At 51.3% G+C, this 14,989-nt stretch overlaps 1 protein-coding gene across 1 annotated transcript in view; it reads left to right on the forward strand.

Annotated features, from left to right (window-relative positions):
- Window positions 1–14,989, forward strand: part of LOC142311321 (5-hydroxytryptamine receptor 3A-like) — a 75,056-nt gene that overhangs the window by 35,346 nt on the left and 24,721 nt on the right. The window contains exons 3-5 of the mRNA XM_075349633.1: window positions 4,939–4,983; window positions 5,071–5,180; window positions 9,644–9,813. Coding sequence (XP_075205748.1) covers window positions 4,939–4,983; window positions 5,071–5,180; window positions 9,644–9,813 — 325 coding nt within the window. The remainder of the gene's footprint in view (window positions 1–4,938; window positions 4,984–5,070; window positions 5,181–9,643; window positions 9,814–14,989) is intronic.

Raw genomic sequence — 14,989 nt, forward strand, 5'->3', positions numbered from 1 at the left:
CCCCCTCCTCACAATGTCCCATGCATGCTGCCCCCTCCTCACAATGTCCCATGCATGCTGCCCCCTCCTCACAATGTCCCATGCATGCTGCTCCCTCCTAACAATGTCCCATGCATGCTGCCCCCTCCTCACAATGTCCCATGCATGCTGCCCCTCCTCACAATGTCCCATGCATGCTGCTCCCTCCTAACAATGTCCCATGCATGCTGCCCCCTCCTCACAATGTCCCATGCATGCTGCCCCCTCCTCACAGTGTCCCATGCATGCTGCCCCCTCCTCACAGTGTCCCATGCATGCTGCTCCCTCCTAACAATGTCCCATGCATGCTGCCCCCTCCTCACAGTGTCCCATGCATGCTGCCCCCTCCTCACAATGTCCCATGCATGCTGCCCCCTCCTCACAATGTCCCATGCATGCTACCCCCTCCTCACAGTGTCCCATGCATGCTGCCCCCTCCTCACAGTGTCCCATGCATGCTGCCCCCTCCTCACAGTGTCCCATGCATGCTGCCCCCTCCTCACAGTGTCCCATGCATGCTGCCCCCTCCTCACAGTGTCCCATGCATGCTGCCCCCTCCTCACAGTGTCCCATGCATGCTGCCCCCTCCTAACATTGTCCCATGCATGTTGCCCCCTCCTCACAATGTCCCATGCGTGCTGCCCCCTCCTCTCAGTGTCCCATGCATGCTGCCCCCTCCTCACAATGTCCCATGCGTGCTGCCCCCTCCTCACAATGTCCCATGCGTGCTGCCCCCTCCTCACAGTGTCCCATGCATGCTGCCCCCTCCTCACAATGTCCCGTGCATGCTGCCCCCTCCTCACAGTGTCCCGTGCATGCTGCCCCTCTCCATGAGCTCCTAATGCTGCCTTCCTCTTTTCCATAATGACACCTCCATGCTGCCCCATTCATCATACTAAGACCACCACACTAGCGCTTATGCTGAGACACACACACACACACACACACACACACACACTACCCCACTCTTGATATTGACTCCCCCTACATTGTTCCACTCCATACTGAGCCCACACATGCTGCCCCTTCTCCATAATGAGCTCCCAATGCTGCCCCCCTCTTATTCTGAGTCCTTACACTCCCCCCCCATCGATATTGTCATTGCTGTATCCCTCAACCCTTGTCCTCTGTCTCTAGCATTGGTCCCTCTCTCCCATTCCCCCAGCAGCAGCCTCTCTCCCCCCGCCTCCAGCAGCAGCCTCTCCCCCAGCAACAACCTCTCTCCCCCCAGCGTCCCCCAGCATCAGCCTCTCTCCCCCCAGCGTCCCCCAGCATCAGCCTCTCTCCCCCCAGCCTCCCTCAGCATCAGCCTCCCTGCTCCCAGCTTACCCCAGCATCAGCCTCTCTCCTCCCAGCCTCCCCCAGCATGAGCCTCCTCCAGCATCAGCCTCTCTCCTCCCAGCCTCCCCCAGCATGAGCCTCCTCCAGCATCAGCCTTTCTCCTCCCAGCCTCCCCCAGCATGAGCCTCCTCCAGCATCAGCCTCTCTCCTCCCAGCCTCCCCCAGCATCAGCCTCCCTGCTCCCAGCATCAGCCTCCCTCCTCCCAGCATCAGCCTCCCTCCTCCCAGCATCAGCCTCCCTCCTCCAAGCCTCCCCCTCTCAGCCTCCCCCAGCATCAGCCTCTCTCCCCCAGCCTCCCACAGCATCAGCCTCCCTCCTCCCAGCATCAGCCTCCCTCCTCCCAGCCTCCCCCAGCATCAGCCTCCCTCCTCCCAGCATCAGCCTCCCTCCTCCCAGCCTCCCCCAGCATCAGCTTCCCTTCTCCCAGCCTCCCCCAGCATCAGCCTCCCTTTTCCCAGCCTCCCCCAGCATCAGCCTCCCTCAGCATCAGCCTCCCCCAGCATCAGCCTCCCGCCTCCCAGCCTCCCCCAGCATCAGCCTCCCCCAGCATCAGCCTCTCTCCTCCCAGCCTCCCCCAGCATCAGCCTCTCTCCTCCCAGCCTCCCCCAGCATAAGCCTCTCTCCTCCCAGCCTCCCACAGCATCAGCCTCCCTCAGCATCAGCCTCCCCCAGCATCAGCCTCCCTCCTCCCAGCCTCCCCCAGCATCAGCCTCCCTCCTCCCAGCCTCCCCCAGCATCAGCCTCCCTCCTCCCAGCCTCCCCCAGCATCAGCCTCCCCCAGCATCAGCCTCCCCCAGCATCAGCCTCCCCCAGCATCAGCCTCCCTTCTCCCAGCCTCCCCCAGCATCAGCCTCCCTCCTCATCAGCCTCCCTCCTCATCAGCCTCCCTCCTCCAAGCCTCCCCCTCCCCCTCCCAGCCTCCCCAAGCATCAGCCTCCCTCCTCCCAGCCTCCCTCAGCATCAGCCTCCCTCCTCCAAGCCTCACTTTCCCCCTCCCAGCCTCCCCCAGCATCAGCCTCTCTCCTCCCAGCCTCAGCCTCCCTCCTCCCAGCCTCCCCCAGCCTCAGCCTCCCTCCTCCCAGCCTCCCCCAGCATCAGCCTCCCTCCTCCCAGCCTCCCCAGCATCAGCCTTCCTCCTCCCAGCCTCCCCCAGCATCAGCCTCCCTCCTCCAAGCCTCCCTCAGCATCAGCTTCCCTCCTCCAAGCCTCACCCTCTCTCCTCCCAGCCTCCCCCAGCATCAGCCTCCCTCCTCCCTCAGCATCAGCCTCCCTCCTCCAAGCCTCCCTCAGCATCAGCTTCCCTCCTCCAAGCCTCACCCTCCCAGCCTCCCCCAGCATCAGCCTCTCTCCTCCCAGCCTCCCCCAGCATCAGCCTCCCCCAGCCTCAGCTTCCCTCCTCCCCCAGCCTCAGCCTCCCTCCTCCCCCAGCATCAGCCTCCCCCTCCCTGCCTCCCCCAGAATCAGCCTCTCTTCTCCCAGCCTCCCCCCAGCTTCAGCCTCTCTCTCCCCCCAGCCTTAGCCTCTCTCTCCCCCCAGCCTTAGCCTCTCTCTCCCCCCAGCCTCAGCCTCTCTCCCCCCAGCCTCAGCCTCCCTCTCTTCCCAGACTCCCCCCAGCCTCAGCCTCTTTCTCTTCCCAGCCTCTCTCTCTTCCCAGCCTCCGCCCAGCCTCAGCCTCTCTCTCTTCCCAGCCTCCCCCCAGCCTCAGCCTCTCTTCCCAGCCTCCCCCCAGTCTCAGTCTCTCTCTCTTCCCAGCCTCAGCCTCTCTCTCTTCCCAGCCTCCCCTCAGCCTCTCTCTTCCCAGCCTCTCTCTTCCCAGCCTCAGCCTCTCTCTCTCTTCCCAGCCTCTCTCTCTTCCCAGCCTCCCCCCAGCCTCTCTCTCTTCCCAGCCTCCCCCAGCCTCAGCCTCTCTCCCCCCAGCCTCCCCTTGCATGATTACAGTGGACAAAAAGAGGCATCGCAATTTGCAACGATCATCAACTAACCTGTAAGGTGCCCATACATTCTAGGCTCTGCCTCTGCCTTACCTGCTCCGGTGATCGCCGCCCTGCTCTAGCTGTCATCTGCAGGATTGGACGCTGCAGCACGGGGCAGTGAGCTGACTGTCGCGCCCGCGCGCCTCTGACCCCGGAAGTGCAGGCCATGGAACTTCCGGGGTTAGTCAGCTCACTATGCCTGGCGCCCGCCATGTATTTAAATAGACAGCAGAAGTGCGCCTGTCCTCCCTCCCAACCCCCCCCCCCGGAACACAGCCGAGTGTAACGGAGGGAGAGACGGGGGGCGGGGATGTAAAAAAAAAAAAATTTATATATATTTGTTTTTTTTTTTTTTTTTTTTTTTTTTTGCTGCCAGAAAGTGCCGCCCCTCGCAACGTGCCGCCCTAGGCACGGGACCACGGGTGCCTAGTGGCAAATACGGCCCTGTGAATAATATACTAAAACAAATGCAGAAACATTGAATAACAGAAAAGGAATTAAAAATTGATTTCCACTAAGTGTATCCATCTGTCACTTATGCTTTATTCACACATTAGTATTTTTGATCAGTGTTTCATCAGTAGTTGTATGCGAATACCGAGAGAGTCTCCAAAACACAGAACAGGTGACAATCTTCCAATTATAGGTTTTCTCTGTAAATTCCACTCCTGGTTTTGGCATATAAACACTAAGGGCGGCTTTGCACACTACGACATCGCAAGTGCGATGTCGGTGGGGTCAAATCGAAAGTGACGCACATCCGGCGTCACTTGCGATGTCGTAGTGTGTAAATCCTAGATGATACGATGAACGAGCGCAAAAGCGTCGTTATCGTATCATCGTTGCAGACTCCGACATTTTCATAATGCCGGTGCCACGACAGGTACGATGTAGTTCCTCGTTCCTGCGGCAGCACACATCGCTGTGTGTAAAGCCGCAGGAGCGAGGAAAATCACCTTACCTGCCGTCGGCGGCTATGGAAGGAAGGAGGTGGGCGGGATTTTTACATCCTGCTCATCTCCGCCCCTCCGCCGCTATTGGCCGCCTGCCGTGTGACGTCGCTATGACGCCGCACGACCCGCCCCCTTAGGAAGGAGGCGGGTCGCCGGCCAGAGCAACGGTCGCAGGGCAGGTGAGTGCATGTGAAGCTGGCGTAGCGATAATTTTCGCTACGCCAGCTATCACAAGATATCGTACCTGCGACTGGGGCGGGGACTGTCGCGTGCGACATCGCAGCATCGGCTTGCAATGTCGCAACGTGCAAAGCCCACCTAAGGCTGGAGTCACACTTGCGAGTGACTCGGCGAGTCTCGCATCGGCATCACCTGGCACAGCCGCACACTCTCTGGACATAGAAATACAGACATAGAAATACATGCAGCAGACCCACTCCTGTCAGGAGAGAGGCCAGCCGCGCTGGGTGATGCGATCCGATAATCGTGCGAGTCATATGTTCGTGTGAGCGCACCCTAATGCAAATTTACTGACATGTGAATGAAGCCTTATAAAGCTGTAAGTCCAGGTTAACAGAATAACAGAGATTTCTAACAATATTAGTTCACTATCTATTATGTGTTTTCTTGGCACATGTGTCTTATTTTTTAGGTTGAGAAGACACAGACCATGACATCGTATTTTTGGATACATTCGGTAAGAGAACTTTTTCATATTTCTTTGGTCTTTATTAAATACACATTTGTACTATTCTCTCTGAAAATAAATATTTTTTGTTTGCAGACGTGGAAAAATGATTTCTTATCATGGAATCCTCAACAGTTCTGTAATATAAGCCATATTTCAATTCCATTGTCCTACTTCTGGGTGCCGGACCTTTACCTTCTAGAACAGTAAGGAAATATTCACTGAAAAGTCTGTTGTGTGATATAAGAAGCGCGATTATGTAAATGTAAAGCCCTGACCGTCATTGCAAGGAGTTTAGCTTCTTAAGCGGGCTTTACACGCTGCGATATCGGTACCGATATCACTAGCGTGGGTACCCGCCCCCATCTGTTGTGCGACACGGGAAAATCGCTGCCCGTGCCGCACAACATTGCCCAGACCCGTCACACGTACTTACCTGCCCGGCGACGTCGCTGTGACCGGCGAACCGCCTGCTTTCTAAGAGGGGGTTCGTTCAACGTCACAGCTGCGTCACTGAACCGCCGCCCAATATAAGCGGAGGCGCGGAAATGAGCGGGACGTAACATCCCGCCCACCTCCTTACTTCCGCATAGCGGCTGGGAGGCAGGTAAGGAGAGCTTCCTCGTTCCTGCGGTGTCACACGGATCGATGTGTGCTGCCGCAGGAACGAGGAACAACTTTGTTACTGCTGCAGTAACGATATTAGAGAATGGACCCCCATATCACCGATGAGCGATTTTGCACGTATTTGCGACGATGCAAAATCGCTCATAGGTGTCACACGCAACGGCATCGCTAATGCGGCCGGATGTGCGTCACCAATTCTGTGACCCCAACAACTTCGCATTAGCGATGTCGTAGCGTGTAAAGCCCCCTTTACCGCATAACTGTAAGGCCCTGTGCGCACAGTGTAGTTTTGATGCATTTTTGGTGCTGTTTGTTGCCCTAAACTGCATGTTTTTCCTTAACGAGCAAAGTCTATGAGAATTCAGAGAGGTTGCTACTTTTTTGTCTGCAATTTTGAATGCAGAAAAAGAAGCAGCATGTCATTTCTTTGTGTTTTAGCCTGAGTTTTTCCATTGAATATAGTGAAAAAATGCAAAAATGCACCATAAACGCGTCAAAAACACATGCGTTTTTTGATGCTTTTTTTTGGCCAGAGATGCTTTTTTCTGCCAAAAGGTGAATTTTATTGCTGAAGAAACAAAACTGCAGTGTGCCCACATAGCCTAACTCCATACCAGTATCCCCAAACATGAAGAGGGAGCTGAGCTCTATCCATACTCAGTAAATACCAGCTATGCTGTATAGCTGCCATCTGTCGCTACCAGTAGTGGCTGTAGCTTTGCTGCTGGAAACCATTTAGATACTGCTAATACTAGACGATGTGCGTGCACACTAGCTCCCATCAGTGTTACTATGGCAGCTGGGAGCTTGCCAAAGGCCCCTGTGACTGCCATCTTGGTTCTCATGTGAAGCCCAACCACAGGCTGAGCTTCATAGGAGACCACGATTTACATTAAATGCTCTATGGCAGTCATGGCGAACCTTTTACAGGCCGAGTGCCCAAACTGTAGCCCTAAACCCAATTTTTTTTCTGAAGTGCCAACCAATCCTATTATGTAAATAGTTGATTTTAACCTTACCTTTGCCGTCTTCTCTTCTCTTCAGCAGGGGGCATCACGCTCATTCGTGCTTACCACACATTGAAGCTGAGCCCCTGCCCTTTCCAGACACAGCAGTTGGATTGATCTCTCTGGAAAAAATTGCAGCCCATTAGACAGATTATTTTAGCCTGGAATGCAATCAGATTTCACCCTGTAATCCACATCTATATTTCAGTCTGAACATCTTGAAATCCCATAAAGACGTACGAGTTGCTCCCCTCCCCTTTCATTGTGTAGTTATGTCCCCTTCCTCGGCCACTTCCTGGTAAACATGTCCCCAATCCTGATATATATTTCCTACATTCTGGTATATTTGTCCCCATCATGGCCCAATCCTGGTAAATATACCTCATCCTGGTAAATGTCCTCCATCCTGGTAAATGTACCTTATTCTGGCATGTTCCCCCATCCTTGTAATGTTCCCCCATCCCGGCATGTACCCCATTCCTGGTAAAAGTCCTCCATCCTGGTAAATGTTCCCAATCCTGGTTAATTTACCCCCATCCAGGTAAATGTCCCCCTTCCTGGTAAATGTACCCTATCGTGGCATGTTTCCTCCATCCTGGCATGCATGTTTTCTCCATCCTGGCATGCATGTTTCCTCCATCCTGGCATGCATGTTTCCTCCATCCTGGCATGCATGTTTCCTCCATCCTGGCATGCATGTTTCCTCCATCCTGGCATGCATGTTTCCTCCATCCTGGCAAGCATGTTTCCACATCCTGGCATGTATATTTTCCCCATCCTGGCATGCATTGTTCCCCATCCTGGCATGCATTGTACCCCATCCTGGCATGCATTGTACCCCATCCTGGCATGCATGTCCCCCCCCATGCTGGCAAGCATGCTTCCCCCCCATCCTGACATGCATGTCACCCCCCCATGCTGGCATGAGTGTTCCCCCTCCCCCACCCCATGCTGGCATGTGAGTTCCCCCACCCCCAACCCATGCTGGCATGTGCGTTCCCCCACCCCCAACCCATGCTGGCATGTGCGTTCCCCCACCCCCAACCCATGCTGGCATGTGCGTTCCCCCACCCCCAACCCATGCTGGCATGTGCGTTCCCCCACCCCCAACCCATGCTGGCATGTGCGTTCTCCCACCCCCAACCCATGCTGGCATGTGCGTTCTCCCACCCCCAACCCATGCTGGCATGTGCGTTCCCCCACCCCCACCTCATGCTGGCATGTGCGTTCCCCCACCCCCACCCCATGCTGGCATGTGCATTCCCCCACCCCCACGCTGGCATGTGCATTCCCCCACCCCCACCCCACAACACACAACTTACCTCCCTGCACACGCTCCGCCGCTGGGTCCTCAGTTCCCACGCGGCCAGAAGACCTCATTACGCCGCTGACGCTCCTCCGTCTCCTAGGCAACACCTGCAGCCTGGGGGAGGAGGAGTGTCAGAGCGAGGAGAAATGTCTCCTCCGCTCCAACACAGCTTTGATCTGCCGGCGCGACTGCACCAGCAGATCAAAGCGGCAGGATCAGGCGACAGCACACGTGCCAGCAGAGTGGGCTCTGCGTGCCCCTGGTGGCACGCGTGCCATAGGTTCGCCATCACTGCTCTATGGTGTATACACAATAGTATAATTCAGTATATAGTACAAGCAATCAGACAATCGAAGGTTCAAGTTCCCTAAGGCTACCAGATAATAATTAAATGAAAGCCCAGAATTGCACCTTTTTCGTCACCACAACTCCTTACAAGAAATACATTAAAAGGGTTTTAAAATCAATCACAAGGGGGGTAAAAGTAGCCTGTCACCACACAATGATTGTTCCAACAGTAGACAGGAATTCTAGAAATCTCATGCCCGCTGTGCTTTTTTTTAGGCCTAAAACACACTTCTGCATAAAAAACGTACGTGTCTCACGTTCCGTTTTTCGAGTCCGTGTTCCTTTTTTAGGGGCGTTTCTCCCGTACGTATGACATCCGTGTGATGGCGTATGCTCTCCGTGTATACGTGTGGAATATCCGTATTGGCATAAAATACGTACGTATGCAATCCGTGTGCCGTCCGTTTCTAGAGGTCCGCATTCTTACCCAAATAACGTTGTTAATCCGTCATCATGAGATCCTGGTGTTGTTAATTGGTCAATTTCCGTCCCTCATCGGTGGATAAGGTTTAAAAACATTTCAAATCATTGTTTTTAGGCTCTTCCACTCATTAGACTGACTCCAAAATGTCTCTCTCCAATGAAGCAACCATGTATTTGCTATGGTTGATATCTAGGAGATTTGGGGTTAGGAGACATATGCTTGAATATGAACCACCTGTTGGAAAAATGATGTGGATCCACCCCCTTGTCAAGCTAAGGAAGACGCATGGCCATTTTAATATTCTTTATGGAGAAATGCGCAAATTTCCACCTAAATTTCAAGCATACTGCTATATCACCATCACGTCCTTTGACAACATCTTTGGCCTTGTGCATCACCAATTGAAACATCAGGACATTTGACAATTTGACAATTGACCTGATAGATTGGAAACAAGTGTTGCTGATGTTTGGATTAAAAAAGCACACGGACGATACGTGCTGAACATGGACATGCTACGTGTGCTGTCCGTGCAGGCACGGACCCATAGACTTTAGCAGGTCCGTGCCTGCGTGTTGACGGACAATAACGGACATGTCTTCCGTGCGGGAAAACGCACACACGTACTTACCACACGGACACACGTTTTGTGTGATTTTACGCATGTGTGCCATCGCCCATAGGGTAACATTGGTCTCCGTGTCTCCGGTACGTGCAAAAACATACCAAAGACGTACCGGAGGCATGGATGTGTGTTGCAGGCCTTATTCATAGACTTGCATTAGATGTAAAAAAAAAAAATGCACGTTCCTTTTAAAGGGAGTCTGTCAGGACATTTTTGCTATGTAATCTGAACCCAGCATGTTGTATGAGTTAACATGCAGTTTACAGCTAGCCATCTCTTACCTCAAAGTGTGCTTTTGTTTACTTTCTTTGTAATTGTGTTTTTTGCAGAGTTATTGAGGACACATCCACTTGGATGACGTTTGCCAATTTGACCCATGATGGCATGATTACAGCTATTAAACCTATTCGCCTGACAAGCACATGCGTTTTGAATTTTTACTACTTTCCATTTGATATTCAGAACTGTTCTGTTTCCCTTACCAGTGCTATGCATCTAGGTAAGTTTTCCAATAGGGACTTTTATTAGGTATTGAGCAACACATTTTCAGTTCACTAAATAGGTGCCTATAAATTTTCTAAACTTTTTACTCCCCTTTTTCCCACAGGTGTCTACTATATGTTAGTTCCTACTCTATAATGAAAACCATGAAAACATTATGTTAAACAAAGCCTATGCACAAAAAAACCCAGAAAGTCCAGATAGTTAAATATATAATTTTATTGTGATCAAGTAAATAAAAATAAAAGTTCAACAAAAGTGAACATTAGAGGGCAGCATAACCTAGCGGGACGAAGGTTAGCACCGAAATGCCCATCAGGACCATTCTGGTACCATTCCAGTGGGAGCAGGTGAATGCAGGAACATTCTAAAGAGGTCTTATGTATGCTAACCCCACTATTTATTTATGCTTTTATTATGCTTTCACTTACCGTAATCATCCTGGACACTATTGTGTATCATTTTCTAATATGAAGTCAAACCTCCTTTGGGTGATGGATTATCACTCCCATTATTATGTTTCCTGCTTCATCTCCTCTGCTGTGTTAAAGAGGTTATCTGGCTTATTTTTGCTTTTTTTTATTATTTCACTATTGGGCTACATTGGGGCAGGTAAGTAGATAGTAACTACCTACGTGCCCTGCTGTCAGCCCCTCTCCCCGGCTCAGAGCGGTCATGTGTCCTGCCGTGATTTTGCAGTTTTCTGTAATGTCACGACGACTGGGCATGCCTTATGCTGCCTTGTCAACGGGCATCCAAGCCGATATCATGTAGCCACCCTGCTGGGCGGTTACATGGCGCCGGAGTCACCGCCACCCTCCCCTGCACCCTCCCACATTCCATAGTGCAGGTGTCTCGCTGCCTGTACGGTGCATGCAGCCCCTGATGCTGCTGGTGGCGTGCAGGCAGTGGCCCCCTTGCTGAACACTGCCTGTGCAGGTGCCCGTGCAGTCAGCGCTGTATAGCAGATGACTGATTCCCGGGCTCTCTGCAGATGGGAGCGCTGTATACAGCGATGATCAGCTGCTGGCCAATCGGAGGCAAGCAGCGGATCATTGCAGTAGCTGTATACAGAGTTCGGCTCTGCAGAGCGCCCGGGAATCTGCATCTAATATAAAGCGTTGTCAGCGGCCTTTGCAGGGGGCTGTTCAGTCAGCGCTATATATCAGATGACAGATTCCCTGGCGCCCTGCAGAGTTGAGGTCTGTATACAGCTATGATCAGCCGCCGGCCAATCAGAGGCCAGCAGCAGATCACTGGAGAAGCTGCATAGAGAGCGCGTCCTGCACAGCGCCTGGAAATCAGTCCTCTGCTATATACCGCTGGCTGCGCGGCACCTGCACCAGCAGCGAATAGCAAGGAGGAGGCTGTGGCCGCAAGAGGCAGGACACAAGGCACCGAGAAACCAGGACAGGTGAGAAAAATGTGTTTATTTTTGTGTGTGTGTAAAGAATGGCAGACTAGGGGGCAATTCTACAGGAGAGAGCACTGAAAGGAGCCCAAGGAATCTATACTATAGTATGGGGACAGGGATGGGCACAGCACTAGAAGAGGAAGAAGAGGAGCCCAAGGAATCTATACTATACTATAGTATGGGGACAGGGATGGGCACAGTACTATAGTATGGGGACTGGGATGGGCACAGTACTATAGTATGGGGACAGGGATGGGCACAGTACTATATTATGGGGACAGGGATGGGCACAGTACTATAGTATGGGGACAGGGATGGGCACAGTACTATAGTATGGGGATAGGGATGGACACAGTACTATAGTATGGGGACAGGGATGGGCACAGTACTATAGTATGGGGACAGGGATGGGCACAGTACTATAGTATGGGGATAGGGATGGGCACAGTACTATATTATGGGGACAGGGATGGGCACAGTATTATAGTATGGGGATAGGGATGGACACAGTACTATAGTATGGGGACAGGGATGGACACAGTACTATAGTATGGGGACAGGGATGGGCACAGTACTATAGTATGGGGATAGGGATGGACACAGTACTATAGTATGGGGACAGGGATGGGCACAGTACTATAGTATGGGGACAGGGATGGGCACAGTACTATAGTATGGGGATAGGGATGGGCACAGTACTATAGTATGGGGACAGGGATGGGCACAGTACTATAGTATGGGGACAGGGATGGGCACAGTACTATAGTATGGGGACAGGGATGGACACAGTACTATAGTATGGGGACAGGGATGGGCACAGTACTATAGTATGGGGACAGGGATGGGCACAGTACTATAGTATGGGGATAGGGATGGACACAGTACTATAGTATGGGGACAGGGATGGGCACAGTACTATAGTATGGGGACAGGGATGGGCACAGTACTATAGTATGGGGATAGGGATGGACACAGTACTATAGTATGGGGACAGGGATGGGCACAGTACTATAGTATGGGGACAGGGATGGGCACAGTACTATAGTATGGGGACAGGGATGGGCACAGTACTATAGTATGGGGATAGGGATGGACACAGTACTATAGTATGGGGACAGGGATGGGCACAGTACTATAGTATGGGGACAGGGATGGGCACAGTACTATAGTATGGGGATAGGGATGGGCACAGTACTATAGTATGGGGACAGGGATGGGCACAGTACTATAGTATGGGGACAGGGATGGGCACAGTACTATAGTATGGGGATAGGGATGGACACAGTACTATAGTATGGGGACAGGGATGGGCACAGTACTATAGTATGGGGACAGGGATGGGCACAGTACTATAGTATGGGGATAGGGATGGGCACAGTACTATAGTATGGAGACAGGGAAAGGGGAGGACATTACTACATTATATGTGCGGTGGATGAGATATCACTGCTCTGTACTATCAATGATTGGATACACAGAGCAGTGATATCTCATCTGGGACAGAACAATCACCTCACATCCACCGCATATATCATGTAGTAATGGTCTGTGCTGGGGCAGAGTACTGACAGGGAATGAGTGTTCAGAGGGCGTGCAGAGTGCGAGGCTGGACAGTGAGGCCTCGCGGTGCCAGCTCTGACTGTGAGGTTTAGCACAGGAAGATGTCAAGTTTGGTTGAGCTGAATGTAAACAAAGAGCTGCAGAGAATAAAGTGATAATTCCAGAGGAACAAAAGTTAGAAAACAAAAAAAAATGTAGGGGTGTTTTATATGACAATACAGCACAGATTAGCTTAAAAAATGTTTTGGAGTTTGTCGGACAACTCCTTTAAGTCGCCCTCTGCTGTTCACTCTTGTTGAGCTTTTAGTTAATTTTACTTTTTGTTATTTACTTGTTCACAATAAAATTACATATTTTACCTACTGTACGTGGACTTTCGTCTTTTTGTTTATACGCTTCCGTTTCTACATGGGTTCCTTGTATGACAACTATTGTGCCTGAATGATTTATTACAAATATTTACAATTTAATAATATACTGGGCACATTATAATTTGGCTATTTTTGGTCTTTTCGTATTAAAGGGAATGAACCTGACAAGTGATTCATTCTGCTGAATCACAGGCAGCATTAATCAGACACTTGCTGCACGGCTGCAGCCATGTTTGTTTTACTCTGAAAACATAACCTGTGTTTCAGAGAAAACATACAGTGGGGAAAAAAAGTATTTAGTCAGCCTCCAATTGTGCAAGTTCTCCCAGTTAAAAAAATTAGACAGGCCTGTAACTGCCATTATAGGTAGACCACAACTATGAGAGACAAAATGAGAAAACCAAAAAATCACCTTGTCTGATTTGGCAAGATTTTTTGTTGAAAATTATGGTGGAAAATAAGTATTTAGTCACCTAAAAACATGCAAGATTTCTGGCTCTCACAGACCAGTAACTTCTTGTTTAAGAGGCTCCTCTGTCCTCCACTCATTACCTGTAGTAATGGCACCTGTTTGAACTCGTTATCAGTATAAAAGACACCTGTCCACAACCTCAAACAGTCACACTCCACACTCCACTATGGTGAAGACCAAAGAGCTGTTGAAGGACACCAGAAACAAAATTGTAGCCCTACAGCAGGCTGGGAAGACTGAATATGCAATAGGCAAGCAGCTTGGTGTGATGAAATAAACTGTAGGAGCAATAATAAGAAAATGGAAGACATACAAGACCACTGATAATCTCCCTCAATCTGGGGCTCCACGGAAGATCTCACCCTGTGGGGTCAAAATGATCACCAGAACGGTGAGCAAAAATCCCCAAACCACATGGGGGGACCTAGTTAATGACCTGCATAGAGCTGAGACCATCGTAACAAAGGGTGCCATCAGTAAGACACTACACCGCCAGGGACTCAGATCCTGCAGTGCCAGACGTGTCCCCATGCTTAAAGCCAGTACATGTCCGGGCCCATCTGAAGTTTGCTAGAGAGCATTCGGATTATCCAGAAAAGTATTGGAAGAATGTCATATGGTCTGATGAAACCAAAGTAGAACTGTTTGAAAAAACACAACTCATTGTGTTTGGAGGAGACAGAAGGCTGAGTTGCATCCAAAGAACACCATACCTACTGTGAAGCATGGGGGTGGCAACATCATGCTTTTGGTCTGTTTCTCTACAAATGGACCAGGACGACTGATCCGAGTACATGAAAGAATGAATGGGGCCAAGTATCGTGAAATTTTGAGTGCAAACCTCCTTCTGACTCGCCCTAGGGCTATAGGGTACTCGGTCCTGGGCGGTGTACTACTGGGACGTGTCACTGGGTGGCCGTTGCCCGGTTCCGTGACCCTGGGGGTCACTTTAAAAGGGGTTATGTACAGGGGAATATTTAATAAAGTTTATGTTGTGATGCCACTTGCAGGTTGTGGTTATGGATATAGAACCGCCGCTGCAGTCTCTCTGCTAGGGCTGATGTTGATGGCAGCCTGGATGTTGGGCCCTCCGCAAGTAGGGCTGGGGCCCCAGGGGGTAGGTGAAGGAGTTAGGCGCAGAAAGAAAATAGGCCACACAAGGGATTTCAGTGTTACTGGTTCTCTTTACTCACAGCAGTTGGATGGCTGGTACCCGAAGGAAGGCTGGTCCTCACCACTGGTCCCCTTAGTCCCAGTGCCGGTTTAGTGACCTGGTGGCTTCTTTCCCCTGCACCTTTTTCAAGTTGGTGGGTCCCCGTGGCTTGGAGCATCTGGGGGTCCCCTCCTGGTAGTCTCT

Source organism: Anomaloglossus baeobatrachus, chromosome 5, assembly GCF_048569485.1.
Source record: "Anomaloglossus baeobatrachus isolate aAnoBae1 chromosome 5, aAnoBae1.hap1, whole genome shotgun sequence".
Classification (NCBI taxonomy): Eukaryota; Metazoa; Chordata; class Amphibia; order Anura; family Aromobatidae; genus Anomaloglossus; species Anomaloglossus baeobatrachus.